Source organism: Camarhynchus parvulus, chromosome 2 (assembly GCF_901933205.1).
Source record: "Camarhynchus parvulus chromosome 2, STF_HiC, whole genome shotgun sequence".
NCBI classification, from domain to species: domain Eukaryota; kingdom Metazoa; phylum Chordata; class Aves; order Passeriformes; family Thraupidae; genus Camarhynchus; species Camarhynchus parvulus.
The window spans coordinates 143,232,174-143,255,243 of NC_044572.1; the positions used below are offsets into that span (position 1 = coordinate 143,232,174).

Consider the following 23,070-nt stretch of genomic DNA (forward strand, 5'->3'; position numbering starts at 1 on the left):
CTAATTAAAATTTGAATTAGTAGTTAGGTAGAAGTTTATTTTTCTTTGTGTACCTGCAGAATTTGCTTTAGTTAAAAGTAACTGAATGAGACATGTCAGGGTAGTATTAATTTTTGAAATAACACTATAGCACCAGATTTTTAAGAACGTGATATTTGCTTACTTCATGTTTTGCAATGAAATAGTATCCATAATCTTTGAGGTGTACATTAAGGCCCTGATTTCACATTCTTTATTTCACATGAGCTTACTCTACCATATGTGAACAGCTCATAACCTGAAATGGAAAAATCTCTATTGTAGTTATTGACTGGAATTCCTATCATCTTCAATTTATGCCCTGCAACTTTTCTTATAGGCCATATGAAAAAAAACAAATCATAAATCATACCTTTATTTTTTGATACAAAGTGTGTTTTTAAAGAAAGGATCCTGAAAAATCCTTTTAGCGTGAGTGACTTAATTTGAAAATGTATACTGACATCCTTCCAAGTTTATACTGAGGTCAAGAATTTTCAAAATTAATACAAAAATTCACTTTGAATCTACCTTGTGGATGCCAAAGCAATCCCACTAAAAAGTGACAGCTGTGATTAATTCTTACAATGCACTAATGCCACATGAATTTTATTTCAAACAATGAACAGGTGACTTCAGGATACAAAGCCACAACAATAAGTAATGCACTTCCTGCCCCCTTTCTGGACCCGTTGCTGTCTCCTTCACTCATGGAGGACTCGGAGCTGAGGCAGCTGGTGCTGGAAATCCTGCACAACCTCATCGATCGGCACGACAATAGAGCCAAGCTCAGAGGGATCAGGTACTGCTCTTCATTTATTGCCTGCTTGAAATTCCAGTGCATCACCTGAATGAAAACTACTGTTGATTGTCAAATGTTTTTGCTAATAGGAATTATTAATGTACTGTTTTGGTAAATGCATGGTGCTCAGTGTCGTTTATTCATGGCAAGAGTTTTACAGGTAAGCCTCAGAGCACAGTACCTTAAAGAATCATTAAAAATATCATAGTTTAGCCATGTAGAAGACAGAATTTTATTTTTATGTTTATTTTATGTTATTTTATTTTATTTTAATTTTTATTTTATGTAGATAAAAAATACATGATTATCATAATCCTCTTTCTGGTTTTCCATCTTGAACTGAAATTTGAATATCCTTGTTAAGCATGGATATAATAAAATGGGAATTGGGTCAAGATCTGTTTGAATAGTTCCTGTGTTCCGCATTCTCTTAATTTCCAACTTTCTTTTTTTGTTCTGAAACAACACATCTCTTTCATTTGTAGAATAATACCAGATGTTTCTGATCTAAAGATAAAACGAGACAAGATTTCAAGGCAAGACGTGAGCTTCATGAAAAAGGTAATAGAATGAAACATCACTTTCCTATCTAGAAATAAGTAACTGAACCAGTGGTTTTGCTTTTCTTCTACAGCTGTGGTTTTGCAACAAGTCACAAAGATCAGTATCAAATTATTGTAATCAAGTTACAGTGATTTCATTGTTGAGGTTCTCTAGATATTTGAAAGATGATTCCATGCAATAAAATTTTAATTTATGTCTTCAGTTAAAACATTTAGATGCATGAAATTAGAACAGTGTATGTCAAAACCATGATTCTGAAAAGACTTCCCTGTTGTTAGATCCCTGCGTAGCATTTAATTTTTGCTTAGTAGCCGTTTTTCACTAGTTTGGCTTTTATTTTGCTGTATTTTTAAACAATTTTGTATTTAGAAATCTTTTTATAGCTGTGGTACAGAGACTTGTGTCTTAGGTAAAGATGTCAGAGAAAGTTAACTTTGCACAAAACAGCTATCTTCTTAAAAGATTATTTTCACAAGACTTCGTACCAGATGACTTCTCAGTATATTTGGCTCTAAAGGAATCCTGGGTTTTTTTAGATGATGCTTAAGTGGAGTGAAATTGCTTACAGTAGACACCTTGGGTTTTATGTGGGAAAGATACATAAAGCTGTTACTATGCTCTGTCATTCCTGACTGTGGTTTATCTGTGGAGGTATGTAAACAAAAACAGAAAATACTGAAGTAGGCCAAAATACTGCATATGTAATAATATGCAAATTAGAGTTGTACAGCGTTCAAGTAACTTTGCAAGATAAAGGTTCTTGCTATAAGTTAGTCCAGTTAATATTCTTCCAGTACATGTTCAACTGGAATAATACAAATATAAAAAATACTGCAACACTGGTAATTATTAGTAATGTGTCTTAAAAAGTGAATTAAATTTTAATTCATTAACTTAATATCTGTGATTTAAAGCAGTTTGGATAAGATGTATTTTGCTAGATGAAAGTTGTAGCTGTCAAAACTGAATATTTGAATTGTTAATATTGATCTGAAAAAAGGGGCAGAAGAGGAAAATAAATTCTTCACAGGTCAAGAAAAGAGAATACAGACTGCTAAAAAATCTATTAACCCAGGGAAATGAAGTCAGTCAATGATTATCTGTGTGATACTGTTACTCACCTGGTGTAGATGTGCATATTAGCAGCCTGCTCCTCCCAGATGCTCTGCATAATCAAAGGACAGGGTTGAGGCATCTCCAGAAGTTCATAAATAACTGGATGACCATTTGGGCTTGTTTGATGCTACATGGGGATCCTGAGACAATTTTGTATCACACCCAGGTGGAAGGGAACCAAACATAGGCACAAAATTCTTTGTCTCAGACCAGTTGCTCAGTTTATATCTGTCCTTTCTTTGAAGGGAAATATTTAACTTGTTGAATTTTCCAGTCTTCTAGAAAGATACATATTGATAAAATCCACCTAATCATTTATTTTCCTATTTAAGTGCCATTCTTTATCAGTGGGATAAAAAAATTCATTACTTTTATTTTCCAAATATACTGGGTCTTTAAACAGCTAACCTTTATTTTGTAGTAGCTTCTGTGCTTTGCTGATAGCTGTGTTTCCCTATTTTCTAAATACAATGTGGATTTGAGCAAGTCTTTGATTTTAGAAGTAATGAAAAGACCAGCAATGCTATCATTATTTCTTAAGTAAATATGTCCTGTTGGAAAAAGAGAGGTTGAAAATCACTTTTCTGCTTCCTTCTAGAGCTGAATTAATATGTCTGGAGTTAGTCTTTAGATCCTGAAAATTATTTGTGTCAGCTGATACAGACTTGTACCCCACTACAGATTAGGAATGCTGGGGTGGTACTGAGCTCTGTGTTCCATACAGCACCTGCTGCTTATCCTGTGTTTCTTGTGTTTGCATTTTTCTTTTGTGTTGAGGTAATAGTTTATTTACTGAGATTTGCTTAGGCACAGTATCATGAGAAGAAAATCACTTTTGAAGTGGAGAGTCTTTCATTAAATGGCCTGTGTTCTTCACTAGAGCTGCAGCCTCCCTACACATGTCAGTAAATGAGCCCTGCTCACCTTCTGAAACACCTTCTAGCAGAATTTTTTCTTGGTTTGCTCTTTGAGGGGAGTTGCTCAATGAACAAATTTGTTGTCTTCACAAGGATAACACTTGGAGCTCATCAGTTACTCAAATGTTCTTGAAAAATATTTCAAGATTACTTTCTGATTTCTCCTTTTCATAAATGGGCAATTTTTTTTTCTCTAATATTTCAACAGGAAATGAATTCTAACATCTGATACTGTGCAGTAATCATGCAATTCTCTGTATCATCTCTATCTGTACATTCATGCATAGAATAGAACAGTACAGTGTTTATAAAGAAGCTGTTATCAGAAACTTGAAGTCTACTTGATTAATCATGTACTTGTTTCTCTATGTATGTGTACACCATGTATTTTATCCTTTTTTGTTTTTTAATTCTCAATCTAACATCAAAGTTGGCTCTGTTTGGAGTAGAGAGTTGGACCAGAAGACCTTCAAATATCCTTTTTAACCTAAGTTTTTCTATTATTTAATACCCATTTTCCTTTTTATGTCTTTTATAGCATGGTCAGCAGTTGTACAGACACATCTACCTAGGCTGCAAAGAAGAAGACAATGTCCAGAAGAACTTTGAACTCCTGTTTACATCTCTAGCTCTTACCACAATAGAACTGGCCAATGAAGAAGTGGTTATTGACCTCATCCGATTAGCGATTGCCTTGCAGGTATGGGTCTGTGTTGGGTTCATTGACTGACAGTTAAAATATGTAATTGGAGATGTGAAGAACTGGGGAGGTTTTGTGTATTGATCTTCAAATTGGAAATCTCATAATTTGGTCTGAACTTGATTGATCACTAAGGAAGTGCACTTTGTATGTACCACTTACTGATGGGGAAACTTTCTCTAAATGGTTTTGTAACAAACTTCCACAGCATGTGCTGTTCAGGAAAAACAGCAGATGTGGATATTTGTTGAAACATTTGTTAGAATCACTGATACTCATTAGCAGATTGACAAGGTGTTCTCTCAGCCTATGATCTTGTGTTCTGTATAAAATGTATGGACTGTCAGCACCCGGGATGAAAACTTGTGTATAATTAATTGATTGGTTGGGAATAGTTACTAAACCACTCTATTTAATCTTACCTTAGAGTAATATTCTGTCAGTGTTTTAGGCTTTATTCTTTAACATTTCCTTAATAGGTTCAATTATTAACTCATACTTGCATACAGTCCTCAGGGAAACTGGATAACTTACTAAATTTATCTGTGTTGAAATCAAAAATAATAAAGTACTGCTAACATGTGCCCTGGAAATGTGATGAAATCAGACTCTGCATTCCCAGTATATTCTGTCATTAACCTTACTCCCAAATGCGCAGCTGTATTATAAAACATCTGAAATGCAGTGTGCATCCTTAATTTTAAAACATGTCATTGAACCAAATCCTTACTTGGTGGGAATGACATTAGGAGTTTTACTAGAGCAAAAATGATGCAATCTGAATAAACATAGGAGTGCTAATATGCATTAAATAATTCCCTCTGTTGTGCTGTATCCGTGATTCACACGGGTGATCTTTATTATCAAACTGCTGTTTCTAATTTTCCTGAGAAAATGTTAAGATCAACAGGCGGTAAGGACAAGAGACTACCAGTCACTGTACTTCCTGTCTAAGAAGCAGAATTTTGAGTTGAGTAAGTTTATTTTTCTTCATAATGGTTGAATCTTTTAAGCTCTCTAACTTCAGATTAATATATTCCTACTTCACAAGTGAGCTAAAAGACTACAATTTTAAGATGAGAGATCTTAAATCAAATATTAAGTAATAGCTGATAAACATCATATGTCATACATTGTTACCAATGATAAGTTTGATTTCCATGTATTCAGTACAGCCTGCTAACTTTGGAAAACATGGTGCTCCTCCTTATATTTCAGGACATTGCCATCATCAATGAGGATAATCTGCCAATGTTTAATCGTTGTGGAGTCATGGCATTGGTTGCAGCATATCTAAACTTCCTGAGTCAGATGATTGCAGTGCCTGCCTTCTGTCAGCATGTCAGCAAGGTAAGACATGGTTAAATACTGCAGGTCATTTAGAACAATACACAGTCTACTGTAAAATCAGTAAATAACTAGTGTCAGGTGCTTGCTTGTTGTGTTCATCTCCCCTGTTTGTGTCCACTGACATTGTTCTTGATCTTCAGTCTCTCGTGACTTTACTTGCTGACTCTAAAGATTATTAAGAAAATAATCTTCTCTCAAGATACAGCATTTTATTTTGCTTATGGTGCCATATATAAAGATCCAGATCTCCATCTGGTATAAGACTTTACGGCCCCACTGTCTTTGGTAAAATAGTATTGACATGCACAAGACCATGAGAACCAGATTTTTAGTTTAAAGGGTGAGAGCCACAGTCTCTTTCCCTGGTTAAAAGAAATCCCAAATGTCTCATTTGTGTTGAGGTTGATGTTAGTGAAGGTTAGGTGTTGAAGAAAACAACTATGGAACTATTCCATTTGTACTATTTGACATGGGGTTTTTTTTGTCAGGTCATTGAAACCAGAAGTGTGGAAGCAGCTTATTTTCTACCAGAAACAATTTTCAAAGACAAATCCAAGTAAGTAGATACAAAATGGAAATTAGTGGACAGTGAAGCCCCTATTTTGCTATTAAAAATCATACATCATTGAGAAATGTTCCATATGTGAAAAAAATTAGAGGTTTTATGGTGTTCTGGACAGGCAGAAGAATCCCAAGCATTAAAAGCATGTACACTTATAGGGGAAAAAGAAAGTGGGCTTTTTTGTAGTAGTCAGAGGCATTTATAAACAATAGGATGCTCAGTGTGCTAACATAGTGAAATAAATGTTCACTAAATCACAGAATGGGTGAAGCTGAAAGGGATCTTGAGGTCATCTGGTCCAAGCCCCCTGCTTAAGCAGGGTCACCTAGAGCAGACTGTGCAAGACCACATCCAAATGCTTTGGAATATCTCCAGGGATGGAGACTCGACAGCTTCTCTGGGTAACCTGTGCCAGTGCTTGGTCACACCTTCACCTTAGCACAAAAAAGTGTTTCCTGATGTTCAGGCAGAACCTTCTGTGTGTCAGTTTGTGCCCATTGCCTCTGGTTCTGTCACAGAGCAGCTGCTTAGTTCTGAAGCCTTTCCACCCTCCTGCCCTTAAGGGAGCTGTACACTTTATAAGATCCACGTTTTCCTCTCCATGCTGAACTGGCCCAGCTCTCTCAGTCTTCAGTGGAGAGATGCTCTAGGCCCATAATCCACCTTAGTGACCCTGTGGAGCTCTGTGGTGGGCTCCCTACATGTCCTGGATAGCCCAGCTCCTGACTCAGCACTCCAGGTGTGGCCTTACTACAGCTGAATAAAAGGCAAGGATCTCCTCCCTCCACCTCCTGATGCAGCCCAGGATACCCTCAGTCTTTTTTGCCACAAGGGCACACTGCTGACAAATGACAAATATTACAATTAATTAATTACTATTAGTATTACTGTTGCTGTGCAGGTTTTTTTATTTAACAGAGATCATATTTCTCTCAAGATGTAGCAGAATAGGTGAAGAACATATTTCAGATAAACAAGAAGTGTTAAACTAATCTAAAATACTGCAGAGGTTTTCAGTGGACTAATTCTAGGTGTGTATTCATTCCTAAAAAACTGACCGAGCTTTATTTCCATCAAATCATTACGATTGATCCTTCTAGGTTGCTCACAGACATTAGAAAAATATTTTACTTAACCAACAAATATCTATTGGTCGACAATAACTTCAAATGTATGTTTTGACAGTCTTCCAAAATCCTTAGAGAAGGATGAAACAGATCTGTTTTTCCTGACAAACAAGATTGCAGAATCATTAGGAGGCAGTGGATACAATGTGGAAAGACTGTCAGTTCCATATGTGCCCCAGGTAACAGGTAAGTGGTGATTAATAGCAACACCACTTAGTACCAGTTATTAAGAATGTTTTCCTAATGTGTTGTGTGGCAGTGAAATGTAATGTGACTGTTTGGCAACAAAACCTAATCAGATAATTTTGTCTTCTCAAGGTGGTTTTTTTTTCTCATGAGCTACTGTATTATTGCAAAGAAGTTTCAAAGATTTTTTTTTCCTTAAGGAATGGAAGTGAGGCAGAAGGTCCTAGAACCTGCTTTGACTCTTTTTAATAAAGTCTCTGCTTCAAAAGAATACCTGTACTAACTTGATCTAGAAAATGAGGAAAGAATACACAAGTCAGCTTGCTTTATCCTTTTCATGTAAACATTGGATGAAAGATATTCCATCCTTTTGCCACACGGTCTTGTGCTGATTTATTTGCCTTAGTTAAACTGCCGATGAGCAGATGTTAATTTAAGCAAGAATGAGATATTTTCCTCCCTCAGATACCTGTGCAAGCTTAGTGTCAGGTAAAAGTGGAAATAATGTGTTACCTGAGGAAGGTTTGTGGGAGTTGGTGCTACACAGGATGAGTGAATAATGTGAAAAGGACTAGCTAGTATGTGACATTTGTGTGGTTTTGGCTTTTAATATATTTTCGACAGCCAATTGAGCAAATCACTGAAAAAAAATTGATTGAAGAATTTGTTCTTAACCATGTCTGTTTTGTGACTATATATAAATGGATTGTAATAGACTAGGGGATACCCCAGCCCAAAGCATGGCCTTTTAAAAGTACCTAGCAGTAAAATGTGATTTCTGTATTCTCTAGCTCACACATGGAAAGAACCAAATACAGATAGTGTATGCCAGATGTGTTCTCTTGCAGTCTGATTCAGAGACATTGCTGCCTACTCTTGAATCTCTCTTTTGGATAGTTATTGTGAGAGGAATCGAGTTCTCCAGACAGCAGATGTGGTTTTGTCCCAAATGCAAGCAGACACATTAGTGATATGTTCCAGCACAGCCACAGTGTCTGTTTTCTGTTGCTGGCTGTCTACTGAAAAGGAAAATGTTCCTATGCTTCTTTCTTCTGGCACCTAAAACCAGTATTGGCAGAAGAGGTGGGCAGCAAGTGAGGAAATGTTACAGGCTTTGAGTGAATGAGAATGGAGTGAGGAAGATAGCCTGGTTTGAAATTTATGTTAAGCCTCTTCTAGAAGCTCAGATATATTTGTACCGAAATGACCTCAGTAAGATTTTCTTGTACACTTTGCTAAAAATGCGTTCCCACACAGGAAGAGATGCAAGTTCTGACATCAACATTAATTGAGTTTAGCTGAAAGTGTGATTAACTGCCTCTGCAGGTGATGAGAAATTGCCATATTTAATCCTTAGTAAATGTGAATCAGATGGGTTCAGGGATTTTGTAATTTTTTATAAAGAGCAGCAACCAAAACTTGTTTCTTGACTGTTACCATAGCCAGTTAAGTTCATGAATCTCTGATCCTGTGGAATATTGAGCTTCCCAAGCTTTTAATTTAACTGAATCAGGACCAAGTGAATATTTTAGAATTTTTAAGTTTTTCTATTTTTGCTGCAATGAAATGTTACATTTCTGCTATTATGATTATAATGCTAGAATGTAGTGTTTTGAAAGAGATCATTAATCTTAATAAAGAAACAATCGCTTTTTTTGTATATTCCTGTGAAACCTAGGGTTGAACCCAAAAAGCCAATAAATATTTCATCCTAATTATTTCTACTATTTCCAAATATCAGTGTTATGATGCTTAACAATGACTTATAGAACCTAATTTTGTCATCTTGATTTTGTTTCATGTCTTGATACTTCTTAACAACTTAGAAAGACATTCGTATTTGCAAATTTTTATACCCGTTTCTCTTTCTTACTTGAGGGAGAAAACTAATTCAAAAGACTTTCAGTCATTTTTTGTCTACATATATATATATATATTTAATTTGACTCTATTTCCATCAGGCAAAAAACCTCATAAATGCAAACACAAGTCAAAAGGTAAAAATGAGCTGTAGGTCAGCCTGGTCTCCTGCCCTGTGGTGTGTCCCTATAGGATGTGCAGTCAAACATGCATTTAGAAGGCCTAAAGACCTTTAGGCCAGAAATTGTGTTGTACTTAGTGGATTTAGTGTTTCCTTATGCTTTTTTTGTTTCTCCCCTTGACATGTCTGTAGCAATGTTAGCTGCTGTGGGTTTGCTGTTGTGTTTGCTCATTATTTTGTACTCTACCAAAAATAGTTTCCTGTTTGTTTTCCTGAGCAGGTAGTAGAGCCATAGGTATCATTTTTGTGATGGTACTAATTAACTCTTTGAGTGACATTACAAAAGCCTGTAGAAAGTTGGAAGAAGCCCTCAGTTGTTCAAAGAATGATGATTCATCTTAATCACTGGCCATTCAAGATGACTGCACAAAGAATAGAGTCTTTCACCTAGGAAAAGAGGCACCTTAAAGATCATCTTGTTCCAAGCCCCCTGCCATGGGCAGAGACACCTTCACTATCCCATATTGTTCAAAGCCCCATCAAACCTGGCCTTGAACACTGCCAGAGATGGTGCAGCCACAGCTTCTTTGGGCAACCTGTGCCAGTGCCTCATGGGAAAGAATTTCTTCCTAATATCTAATCTAAATCTACCCTCTTCCAGTTTAAAGCCATTGTCCCTTGTCAAAAGTGATGGAGCCCACCTTGGTCAGTGAGGTGACGCACAGAGCTGCTCCCATTGCCCAGGCAATGGGGTCAAGGCTTCTGGGACAGCCTTGGCAGGGGCTGGGCCAGTGGGGCTCCATCACTGTCCTCGAGCTCCTGGGCTCCTTCATGTGTGTGGATAAACACTGTATTTTATAAGAGAAAAAATGGTAATTGTCACAAATATTTACCCACTTCATATGTTGAAATTAGAGATAAATGGGCATATTTGATATGCAAGTTTAGTGAGGCATCCATTACAAAAATGAATTCTGTCCAAAGTAGTCCCTAAAATGTATCTCCTGGTGTTTGTGTGTCAGTTCTAGAGAGAGCAGCAAGATGGCAGCAGAGATGTGGTTTTGTTGGGTGTTTTCTCTTGCAGGCTGAAGTGCTTTCCTCAGATTTGGAATATACTGGGTCATGTACCAGTGAGCCATCAGGGATTAAAAATTCAGTAAATCCTTCAGCATGCCATTTCAAATTCTCAGGGTCTCTGAGAACCTGGCAAATACTAGTAGAATTCAGGTGTTTTTCACTAATCTTGTTCTTTCACTGCCTCTTGATCTTAAAATGACATTTCATTTATGTGACTCCTGAAAGTTATTTCTTGGTTTTTAAAAGCTGAGCATGTTCAGCTCTGCTGGAATGGATTCTGTTTCTTCATGCTCAATATTTGCACTGCAAAAGCACTTTGCTTGGCTAGAAGTGGTTTAAACAAAGGTTGCAGAAGAACCAGCATAAATTGCCTTGTCATGGGGGAGTTTTACAATTTTTCTCTTTTTTTTAGTATCAAGTGCCTGTAGCTGCTTCTGACTGCAGTGCAAGTCATCAGATAATAATAGCAAGGTCCAAATGGCTTGATCTTTGCTAAAATCTAAAATGTGACATTGCAATTCATGGTTTTGTAAATGACACACACAGTCAGGCCACTCAAGTGTCTGTTTGCCAGAGGATCTTTGTGAGAAGTCTTAAAATGTATTTTTACTGTTCATTAAGATCTTTTGTTAATATATTAAATGTCAAAAATGGGAAAACACTAGTGGTGCAATGTCCTAGGACTGCAGTCACAGAAGGAGATTCCATCAACTGATGGATCATTTGATCATTATCTCCTTATGCATTAATTAAATTGTTTTGCTTCTTTTAGTATCAGCACAGTTGGTCATATTCTTACAACTTTTTAGGCCAGCTGGACCTGCTAAAATATTTGTAGGAAGTGAGAAATTGAGAGAATTTTTTTTCACCCAGTAGATTTTTAGACTTGCTGAATATGGTACTTGTAGCAACAAGAATAAGGAAGGATTGTTGTTCATTTCCATTCAGAAATCTTTGTTTCTTCTGTCAATGAATCATATTCCAATAAGCCCTTTTCTGTTTCAGAATACCTTAAAATTAAGACATTAATATTTCAATTTCACAATAAAAAAAAGGCTTTTGTAAAGGATTTTACAGCTGTGTATCATCATGTGCTCTGTTGTTATTATGCATTTGAATAAGACATCAGTTTTGTAAATTCTGGACTTTCAAAGGAAAGTTGAAAAGATCTGTAATGAGAGGAGGGAGGGACTATGAAAAGGTTATTTTTCTTCATGTTTAGTAATTTAGAGTAGTAACTCTAAATGTATCATTTTTCACAATTCAAATGATAAAATAGATGATCTTGGGTTAAACAGGCATATGGAAATAAATCTGCATCTGATGGGTAGAAATTTGACTGAACATGTTTCAAGAGTGTTATGCAAAAAGTGAAATAATTTCTTCTTATGGTAGATGAGGACAGACTCTCCAGGAGGAAGAGTATGGTGGACACAGTGTCTCTTCAGGTGGATATTCTGTCTGGCTGCAACATAGAGGATAAGGTATGAAAATCACAGATTATTTTAAAGCAGCATTTTGAGTGGTGGGAGAGGGGAATGTAATTGAAGTATTCCCTTGAAGTCAAATATCTGATTATTCTAGCAATATTAAGTATTTTGGGGGGTTTATTTTTTTAAGTTGAGTATTTGCAGAAATGTGTTGTCAAAGACACTCTTATTGTATAAAAAATTAGAAAATATAAATAAATAAAAATAAAATATAAAAATAAATATATTATTGTTTAAAAGGGTCAAGTACTTGTCACTACAGTTTTTACAGATAGTACTACAGATTATGGTTTAGCAATACATTTATTTACATGGTGAACAACTGGTATTTTATGAGTAAATATTCTAAAATGTTTTCTTTGCCTTTTGAGGGATACAATAAATTTCAGCATCTGTATCCCTGTATCATTTGAAGTATTTGAGAGACTTGTTCAACAGCCTGGGGCTGTGAGATACAAGCCTAGAGAAATAGAAGCCTGGTGAGAGACCTGCAGTCTCTGAGTGGGACAGGTAAAGACTGGGCAGGCTGTGTGCACCTGTGTCACTGTTCCTCTCCAGAGGAGTTTGACATGCAGCACAGGAAGTATAAAGTAGCAACAAAACATTCATATGTAGGGTAAGGAGCTGATGTTAATTACCCCTTAGGAAGACCACATTATAATTAAAATTATCCCACATCATTTGACACTTCATTTGAAGTATTTCTTAAAATAAATTTCTACTTCTACTGGATATTTTTCAAGGTTCTGCTGATTTTTTTAAGTAGATTTCTGCTGGCTGCAGTGGAGGTGAGCTGTTGAAATGGAGGTGTTTGTACCTCAGATGAGGTACAGATGGTTCCTACTTTTGACATCTTCAAGCACAACGTGCCTGGAGACACAAAGCAAAATGTGTGGACTGAGTTAGTTAAAAATGCAGTATTAAGCTATAGCAAAGGAGCAAGCTTTACTTTAGACAGAAGTGATATGTTTTGCATTATTTTTATTATCATTATTATTATTATTATTGTTATTACTATTATTATTCCTTTCTGCTTTGTGCTCATTATACCTCAGATGATCTTTCGTGTTCACTTCTTGCTTTTGTGCTTTAGCAAGGATACAGATAAAAATAGAAACAATAAAAAGGTGTTTGAAAAATAAGTGAGACAATCAGATCTCTAACTTTCTGAAGCTAGTAAATGCTCCTCACAGGATTGTTTGACATAAGTATTCTTTTTTAAAATCACTCACTAAATGTGGTTTACGTGTAATTGAACAACTCCCTTGTAAGTAGAATGAAATGAAAGAAGTTTCCATTTCAGATTTCAAGTTATTCTGATGTTATGTCAAGCACTGATACATTGACTAATTTGAAGTGGATGTAGTAGTTGTAGATAAAATCTTTTTATGGATTCTCAGCTTAATGTGATCTTAATGTAGTCCACTGTCTTAGATAATTAATTCCTTTTTATCTCTTAAAAACATGAATTTTATTAATCAGGAACAGAGAAAGCAAAGTATTCCTCCTTTACTTGCTTTATGAGGTTTGTTTACAAGGCAAAGGATAAACCAGTATTTTCCATTTAGCTGACTGCACATTCATACCTATATGTGGAATCTGGTTTTCTTGCTGTGTAGATTAGTCAGTATAGCAATCCATAACCATTAGCAGAACTCAATTGCAAAAACAAAACAAAACCAAGCATAAATCTTTATGATTGAGAGGATTACCTACTTAATTAATGGAAGTTTTAGGACACAATGATGTATGATATCATTTCTGCACTGAGATAGAAGACCGTTTATCCATAAAATAGCTGTTATTTTATACAATACAAATGCAATTCTTCTGTCAGGAGACTCCAAGTTTTTTTGTGGTGCCAAGTCTTGTAGTGAATCTTGTTCAGGAAGATGAGTTATTCCATAGTTATCTCCATTCATAAGGTGAAAGCACTTGTGAATGCAGGTAGTGCTTCTGGAGTATTAATTAACCAAGTATAATGCTGGGTAATATCAGCAACTAATGTGGAGGTTAACTAGCACTATGAAAGGCAGCCATAAACAACTAACATTTACCAAATGTGAGTTGTATAAAAGATGATTTCAGAACCTGAATACTCTTGATATGTAGCCATATCCACAAACAAATATTTGACAAAAAATTATTAAATAATTTTTATTTATTTAGAGGTAGAGAATACATGGTTATTAAGTAAAACCTGTTAGAAAAATATAATTTACAGCTGCAGCTCATGACATAACTCTAATGTAATAAGGAAACAGCTACTTCCTTTTCCCTTAACAGTCATTCAAGCCAATAAATTTAAAAAACGAAAGAACTCACAATCTTCTGAATGGAATAAAGGAACTTTTTGCTACCTTACCCCTTATCTTAAATTATATTGGATTATTCTAAAGAGTTAGTGTTTATCAGGAAGAATAAAATTGCGACCTGCTCACATGTTGGAAGGATTGAAGTGGGAAAATTCAAGCCAAGAAACCATGTTATGTTCAGGTGAAGACTGTTCTGCCATCTAAACATTCTCCCCTAATGCCAAGAGGGTGGCTTCACTATAAATATATTTACTGGTACAGAAACTAGGTCTATAATGAATTGAAACACTTCGGTAATTTTGCATCCTCAAGCAATTCCTGGTGAAGTGCATCTGCAGCAGCAAATGGATATTCCTATCAATAGATGAACAGATTTTCTCAGTGCATCAGACACAGCTTGTTATGAAGAGCCCTTTAACTCCAGTCTTTATGGTGTAAGCACCAAATTATTTGGATCCATCATGGTACAAAGTTAGCCTAAAGCAGTAACCATTCTCCACTTTCTGCACTCCACTGTCAGCTCCCATTTTAGCATCACATTGCTGGTAACTCAGTCAGCCTCAGGAAGCAGTTGATGTTATTGGCAACAGCTGCTTAAGAACCAGTACTGAGATTTCACAGTATAGAAATACTGTAGCTTATTCTTGACCTAAAGGACTCTCGTGCCAAAATTCAAATCCATTAAATAAAGTACTGTTCCCATAGAGCATCTTGAGTACAATTTGGAAAGTTTTCCTTGATCTCATTTGATAAAAATTTCCTCACTAATTGCAGTGGCTTAAAAATGTGAATTAGGGATCTCTTGGCTGTCACAGAAAGTCCAAATGAAGTTGTTGGAGACTTGGAAGGCAGAAAAGTTCTGGCTATTTTGGCCTTCTGTGCTTTATCATATTCCTTAATTTTTAGAAGCTTATGTGTTATATGTGATGATTAGAGAGTTTTGTTTCTATATGTTTAGGTTGATAATACTGAAGAAATCACCTTTGAAGCTTTGAAGAAAGCCATTGGTAAGATTTGTTACAGTTGTGTTTGTGCAGCATAGTTCACAATTACTATGGAATTGCTGAAGAAAAGGGAGAGGCCAGAATAACATAAAATACTACTTTTTTTTTTTTTTTCAGCTAGTAAATTTATTTAGAACTCTAGTTATTTATTTCTAAATTTCTGAAATGATATCTTCATAATGTTAGTGAATTCATTTTCTGAAGTTAATGGGGCTGAATGAAAAGCATCTCGAAATGCTTGTCATCTATTGCATTTGCAATACAGACAAAGCTATAAATGTGAGATATTCAAGTTACATTGAGTGATTACTTATGAGGTAACTTGAGTATTTTTTTTGTATTAAGATTTTTGGGTCTTCAATGCATCTGGAAATGCTTGTCATCTATTGCATTTGCAATACAGACAAAGCTATAAATGTGAGATATTCAAGTTACATTGAGTGATTACTTATGAGGTAACTTGAGTATTTTTTTTGTATTAAGATTTTTGGGTCTTCAATGCATTCAAAAAATAGGTTGTAAATTACACATTGTGTATTTTAAAGAACTGAGGGTTTTTAAAAGAATATTTTTCTGACAAGTGATCTGGCTGTAAGAGCACAGAATTATCCATATTCCTTATTTCATATTACTATAAGTAATTGCTAATTAATGCTTTTCAGTCTACCAAAATGCTATTTAAAATCTGGATTAAACATTGATGTTAAGAACAGTAGACACATTCTGAACAGTAAGAAAATTCTGGCCACCTGTCAGCATGATACTGGCAGATTCTTGTTTCCTCTTGAATCTGAACCTGTGTGCAGTAACTGAGAAGTGCAGGCAATAAAGCAAAAGGGGACCTGGATGTTACTTTTAATTAAAAACTTAGTAAGAAAGGGGAAAAATTTGGTTCTCAAACCATCTCCCTGAAACTTTATCTGTGTTTTGCTTTAGGAGCAATGCCAGATGACAGATCACTTGAGAATGGTTGCGTCACTTCAGGCACAATCTTTACTCACTTCTGCAGTGCACATTTGATATTTCTTGTACTTCATAGGCAAAGATTGCATTTGTCTTTAATTTTTTTTTATTATTCTTTTAAGATAACAATGGACTTGAAGAACAGGAAAAGGAAAAGAGGCGTCTCGTGATTGAAAAGTTCCAAAAAGCACCATTTGAAGAAATTGCAGCTCAATGTGAAACCAAAGTGAGTTTCTGCAAAATGTTAGCACTGAGGATATCAGTGTAGTCATTAGTGGGCATGTGCTGACTGAAGATGATTTAAGTTGTTGTGTCACTACTGCTATTACTTGTTTAGAAGTTCAGTTCTTTGTTTTGTCTCCACTGCTATCAATGGTGGGGGTTTCCAGTAATTTGAAGTGTGTTTGTATTTGTTCCTAGACTATTTGGAAGGTAATGGGTACCTTGTCATTCTTCACCTTAATTCTTCTTTCTTGCTCTCTTTGAAATCCAGGTTCAAAGTCCATTTCTGTTTCATTCTGGGATAACTGGAGCAGCATTTAACCCACTATATATTCTAAATAACTAAATGTATTTCAGGTTTGTTAAACTGTCTGCCACAGCAGAATTTGCTCTATAATTCTTGGCACTCCAGGACAGGCTCACTCAATCTCAAATACATCTTTAAGGATCAGAATCCTTGCAGCAGTGAGAAAGGAAATTAAGAAATGTGGCCTAGATTTACATGTGGCAGTGTGGAACACACTCACCTGAGTATGGCCTGGCACACCCATTGTAGCCCAGTTCAATATCTAGGAGTTCATAATTCAATTTTAACTTTTTTTCCCTAGGCAAACTTGCTTCACGATAGACTGGCACAGATACTGGAACTCACCATCCGGTAAGGCTTTATGCAAGAACAATATCATACCTGAAAAATGATATTAACCAATTGTGGCTGTTTTCAGATGGTTATGTCATAGTGTTCTCAAACACATGGAATAGGGTGAAAATAGTTGCTTTAACTGAATGCTGTAGTTTAGCCCTGATAGGTCCATGTAGCCCTGTGTAGCCACTGGCTTAACCCTCCTCAGCAGGATGAGGAAGAGAATTGGAAGGGTAAAAGTGTGAAAAACCATGGGTTGAGATAAGAACAATTTAATAGGTAAAGCAAAAGTCACACATGCTAGCAAAGCAAAATAAGAAATTCTTTCACTTCCCCTGGGCAGGCAGATGTTCAACCATCTCCAGCTAATCTCTTTGGGAAAGCAAATGCCATCACTCTGAATGTCCCTTTTTTCCTACTTCTTTCCTTAAAGCTGTTACTGCTGAGCATGGCACCATATGATATGGGGTATCCCATGGGTCACTTGGGGCCAGGTGTCCCATTTGTGTCCCCTCCCAACTTCCTGCCCACCTGCAGCCCACACCCTGGTCCAGCAGTGTGAGGAGCAGAAAAGACCTTGACTCTGTGTAAGCTCTGCTCAGTAACACAGACATTCTTGTGTTATCAACACTGTTGCCAGCACAAATCCAAAACACAACCCTATACCAGCTACTGTAAAAAAATTATCCAAGCCAAAACCAGCACACTGAAAAAGAGAACTTTTCGATTTTCTTACTTTGAATCTTCCTGATAGTGGAGAATATCCAGAAACCATGTCACTGGATCTTACAGTATCTCTGTGTCTGTCAGTAGTATTGCAGGATGCTGTTGTTTTCCCAGTGCTGCATCTGGTTGAGAAAATAATTAGATATTGAGCACCCCAAGTAGTTCATGGTGTTATTAGAGAGAGTTGTGCACATCATTATGCAGGATAAATAGTATTTATTAGCAGTAAGATGCACTTTGATAGTTCTGTAACATCAGTGAAATTGATGACACAGACAAGAATATAAAAATCCTCAGGGCATGATAATTTAATTAGAATTTCAGGTCTAAGATAAAATGCTGTTGGTATTTTATTATTTTATGATATACTGTTGGTATATATATGGGGAGGTAGTTTAATCTTTTTTCTCTCCTGTAAGTGTGTAAATTCATATAAAAGCAATCCATGGAAGTGTAAATTCTGTATATTGGTTGTGCTTCTCACACAGTCCTCCACCCAGCCCCTCAGGAACGATGACCATGACTGCTGGACATCCTCATTACCATTCTGTTCCAGTCTATGAGATGAAGTTTCCAGATCTTTGTGTGTATTAAGTGTCTTCTGAAGTCTGCTGGACATTATTTAGAGTAGAGTACAATAGAAAGAACAAGATGAGTTTTCAAATTTTATTGTTTATTGTATCTAACTTTAATATAATGATGGACATGAGCCAAATACAGATTACTTTAGCCAAATTAATGAAACTGTCTTGAATTGTTTTATTCTGTAATATATTTTGAGTTAGGTTTTTCACAGACCATGTTTTTTTCATTTTCATATTTGAGTACATGTAAAAGATTTAAAACTTGTCTTGCCATATAGGTAAATATTTCAGTTACTCTAGGAATTTGTATTGCTTCAAATTCCTTAAATTTGAGATATTGTAACTGAAAAACCTATTAAAGCCTTTTTTTGGTTTGGTTTGGGTTTTGGGTTTTTTTGGGTTGGTTTTTTTTTGGTTGGTTGTTTTGTTGTTTGTTTGGTTGGTTTTTTTACTCCTCCACCTCAATTCTATGTCAAACTAGAATGCTTTTGGCTTGCTTTATCTCATTCAATGTAACCAGGGGAGCCCTACCTGAGCTCCCTCTTGTTCCTGCTGTCATAGCTGCTCAACTTGTTTGGTTTGGAATAGATGGAAAAACCAACACCTTACATGTGTTCAAATACAGTGAATGAATTAATGAGCACTTGTTAAGTATATTTTGATGCATCACATAACATGCTTTTTAGATAGCTACATCCAGTATGTGTACTGTGTTTCTTGCTAAAAGTTAAATCTTAAGCTTTGCATAAGAGAGGAGAAATCTCCTCTTGAAGCACGGAATTGTGCAATATATTTCGTGTCTTAAGATGTATGGTTTACAGACTGTACTTTTGAAAACACTGTAGTATTTTACTGTCTGCTTTAGTATAAATACAGGAGAGATATATTTAGTACAGCAGAAAATAAACTGAGGGCATTTTAAATCATAAATACTAAAACTATATTCTGTGAGACATTTCTCTGTAGTTTATAACAGCTTTTTAGTGATATTTTAGAAATTGAAAGTAAACTCAATGAAACCATTTAAAGATCAAGAATTTATTACATATATTTTCAAGCAAAAGCATTTTTAGAGATGCATCTCTGTGTTTGTTTTTGTTTCATTTCTCAAACCTTTAAGGTAAATTTCATAGGTTTATGTATCTGAGCATATACTATTCAAATGTAAGTAAAGTAAAACTGATAAAGTAAATCATGGACATTTGATAATAATTATCAAGCTTGTCTTTATGACTCACTAAATCCTGCCAGCAAAAAAAGAAAAACTGCATTCATTGATGCCATGAATAGTAAATCTGAAGTCCCTTAATTTATCTGAATCTGACTGCAGCAGTGTAAACATGAATGAATGCTCTCAAATACCAATAATAAATGTAGACATTTAATTAAGTGTTTTGGATGAACAGTGAACATGAAGAAAGTAACTGAACTTCAGTTAGGCCTGCTTTGAGCAGAAGCTTGGTTTAGATGACTTTCAGAAGTCCCAACCTAAATTAATCTTTGATTGCATAAGTCATGATTTGAAGGATTATTAGCCCTGCTAATTTGCTGACTGAAGCATTTGCAAATCCATTGTAAAGAGGATTTTAAGTTTTTTGAACAGTAGTCCAGAATTGTACTGGACTACATTTAAAGGCCTGATGTGGAATGACATAGGGAAATATCAGCTACTTAAACCTATGAGATGACATGCTGAGTTTCAGAAAGCATTCACAAAGCTCAAAAGGTAATTGAGACCTTCTTTTCAGTTTAACAGTGCAATCACAGCTGTTAGTGGATGACGAAACAACCCCTTATCTACAGCATTCCGTTGTGATTTTTACTGCTGCAGCGTGTCAGCCTGATCAGACCACAGTCTACACATAAATAGGACTCTAGCTTTTAGTTTTCACTTTTTTTTCCCTTTTTTTTTTAAGGTAAGACTAAGAGTTTTTGGCCTGTATAAAGACTGTAATTTTTTAAAAAGTACATCCAACATAGGGATACAATGTAAAAAACCTACCCACTCTGTCATTTTTTTAAGAGTAACACTTGGCACTTTTGTACAAAAAGAAAGAGTCTTAAGTAATACAGAATGTACTTCTGTTTGCACTTGTGCAGTATGGAGACTGTGCTGTAAATACTGGATTGTTTCTGTGATTGAATTCTGTTGCATGAATGCTGCATGTGGAAAAACTAGATTCAGCACTTCATTTTCTGTTCTGTTAATGAAGTATTTTTCCTTTATGGTAATGGTAGGTTTCTGTGTTTCCAATATTCAGTTTGGGAAATGCAGGTGTTGTGCAGGTGTAGTGCAGGGAGTAAAGAGTTTGTAACACTCTGTGTGTTCATATAATATTTCATTTCTTCCTTTACGGAAATTCAGGGAGTCTGTAAGTTGATAATTGGTTCACTGAGGAGTCTGTAAGTTGATAATTGGTTCACTCTGGCCTTTCTAGACACATGGGAGATGGGAGTGACTGTAAAATGTATTGGTTTGGTAGTTACTGTTATATGAGCCAATGAATGAAACCAAAAGAATTAAGAATGCTGTTTGTTGTATAGTACAAAGCTGCTTTGTTTCACTTCTCTTTATGTTCTTCAGACAAGCTGCAGAACTTAAAAGCTCCTTATGCAAACTGGCCCTGTGTTATCTGCAACACACTGAGCACTGTCTTAATGGTTATAATTGGTACCCAGTTTAAATGTATTCCAGCTGTTGCTTGGGGTTCTCTTTCCTATTATGTCATCTCGAAAAAAATACAGCTTTTGGTAGTGAGTCACTTTAAGATAGATTAAATTCATGGTCATACTAAAAGGTAGAAATAGCCTGTTGTCCAAAACCAGAGTAGGGCTAATTTTTCTGTTGTTCCAATGGTAATATATTCTGTACTGTATGTAATGAACCAGTTTCAATAAATGTAAGAACACACTGTGCAATCTATATTTAAGCAATAAAATAAACCAACATTTAAAAATTAATCTTTTCTGAGGTGTCAGTTAATTTTTATTGCTCACAATTTTTATGTCAATTACTAATTTTTTAGCATTTAGAATAGCCCTCAGTTTGCACACCCATTTGTTTTTTGCAGATATTACAGCATTGCATTGTTATTGAACTACTACATTTATTTACTATTAAACCTGGACAGGCTTGAGAGGGCTGTGAGAATCTAATGAGGTTCAGCAAGGCCAAGTGCAAGGTCCTGCAGCTGGGGTCGGGGCAATCCCAAGCACAAACACAGGCTGGGTGGAAAATGCATTGAGAGCAGCCCTGGGGAGGACTTGGGGCTGTTGGTGGGTGAGGAGCTCAGCAAGTCCCAGCAATGTGCTCTGGATGCAGCCCAGAAACCAAAGGTGTCCTGGGCTGCACCCAGTGCCCCATGGGGCAGCAGGGCAAGGGAGGGGATTGTCCCCCTCTACTCTGCCCTTGGGAGACCCTACCTGAGGTCCTGCATCCCACTCTGGAGCCCTCAAAACAAGAAAGATGTTGACTTGTCCAGAGGAGGCCACAAAGTTGGTCAAGGGGCTGGAGCTTCTCTGCTGTGGGGACAGATGGAGTTGGGGCTGTTCATCCTGGAGGAACATGATTTCCGCTGGCTCTGGGGAGACCTTATAGCACTTTGTAGTTCCTAAAGGGGATTCAGGAGAGCTGAGAAGGGACTTTGGGCAAGGGCATGCAGATAAGACAAGAAAGAATGACTCCGGATTGAAAGAGTGGGTTTAGATTAGATGTTAGGAAGAATTTCTTTCCTGTGAGGGTGGTGAGGCACTGGAACAGGCTGCCCACAGAAGCTCTGTATGCCCCATCCCTGGAAGTGTTCATGGCCAGGTTGGAAGGGGCTTTGAGCACCCTGGTCTAATGAAAGGTGTCAGTGCCCATGGGACAGGAAAAGAATTCAATGATTAAAAAGTTAAAATATTGAAGTAGGAAATATTTGTAGATTAGTAGTTAATAAATTAGTTATTTGCTTTTGGGAAACAGCTATGTTTTGGCCAGCTGTGCCCCAAATCTATGAAAAATATGGTGTAAAGTGCCTATGAGAAGGAGAGAAGAAAGAAAAAAGTTATGCTAAATGTTTCTTTTTGATCTGCTTGTCATTTTTAAAATTATTTTAGCAATGATCTCTGATTGCGAATAAATGTAGCTAATCATGATTAGATTACTTAAGACTTCGCTTTATCATCACAATTCATGTGGTAGTAATTAGGGCACAACTTGGATGTTAAACTCTTCCTGAAAGAGAGATGCTGGGGAAAAAAGCTCAAAGGAATTAATAACAACATTGCCTGAACAAAAGCATATTTATTTTGTTATTTCTCTTTCACCTCGTTGACTAAATGATCCATTCCTATCTCTGCAGTCAGAAATTTCAGCATAGTTGAGTGAATGTTTGCATAACCATGAAGGCAGTAATAATTAGCAGAAAGGAATGGGAGTTTATTTTAAGGTGCAGTGTTCAGAGCAGCAGCACCACTCTTGTCAGAGATGAACTGATGTTATTGCAGCTCTGCAGTGCAATTCATTCACCTGCTTACAGGCCAGTTTTCCACATTTCAGCTCATCATTTGTCTCACTTTCTCACTGCGCTATTTATTTATAAATTCTGTGAAATGTAAAATAATTTTTCATCCCTATAATAAAAGCTGATAAAAATTGCAGTGTAATGCAGAGCTCATCCTCAGTATAGGACAAAAATGGGCATTTTGCAGTTTTGGCATTTTGCTTCAGTTCTGCGATGTC

The 23,070-nt window shown here is 36.2% G+C and overlaps 1 protein-coding gene across 5 annotated transcripts in view; it reads left to right on the forward strand.

Moving 5' to 3' along the window:
- Positions 1-21,304, forward strand: part of EFR3A (EFR3 homolog A) — a 76,672-nt gene extending 55,368 nt beyond the window's left edge. For 4 of the 5 annotated variants that reach the window (XM_030966866.1, XM_030966885.1, XM_030966875.1 and 1 more), the window contains 11 exons: positions 648-820; positions 1,306-1,381; positions 3,956-4,117; positions 5,336-5,467; positions 5,956-6,023; positions 7,215-7,342; positions 11,796-11,884; positions 15,164-15,212; positions 16,295-16,398; positions 17,003-17,052; positions 18,252-21,304. In XM_030966866.1, coding sequence (XP_030822726.1) covers positions 648-820; positions 1,306-1,381; positions 3,956-4,117; positions 5,336-5,467; positions 5,956-6,023; positions 7,215-7,342; positions 11,796-11,884; positions 15,164-15,212; positions 16,295-16,398; positions 17,003-17,052; positions 18,252-18,357 — 1,137 coding nt within the window. In that variant the 3' untranslated portion in view covers positions 18,358-21,304. The remainder of the gene's footprint in view (positions 1-647; positions 821-1,305; positions 1,382-3,955; positions 4,118-5,335; positions 5,468-5,955; positions 6,024-7,214; positions 7,343-11,795; positions 11,885-15,163; positions 15,213-16,294; positions 16,399-17,002; positions 17,053-18,251) is intronic. The other variant, XM_030966902.1, reaches the window with a different exon arrangement.
- Positions 21,305-23,070: the final 1,766 nt, after the last annotated feature.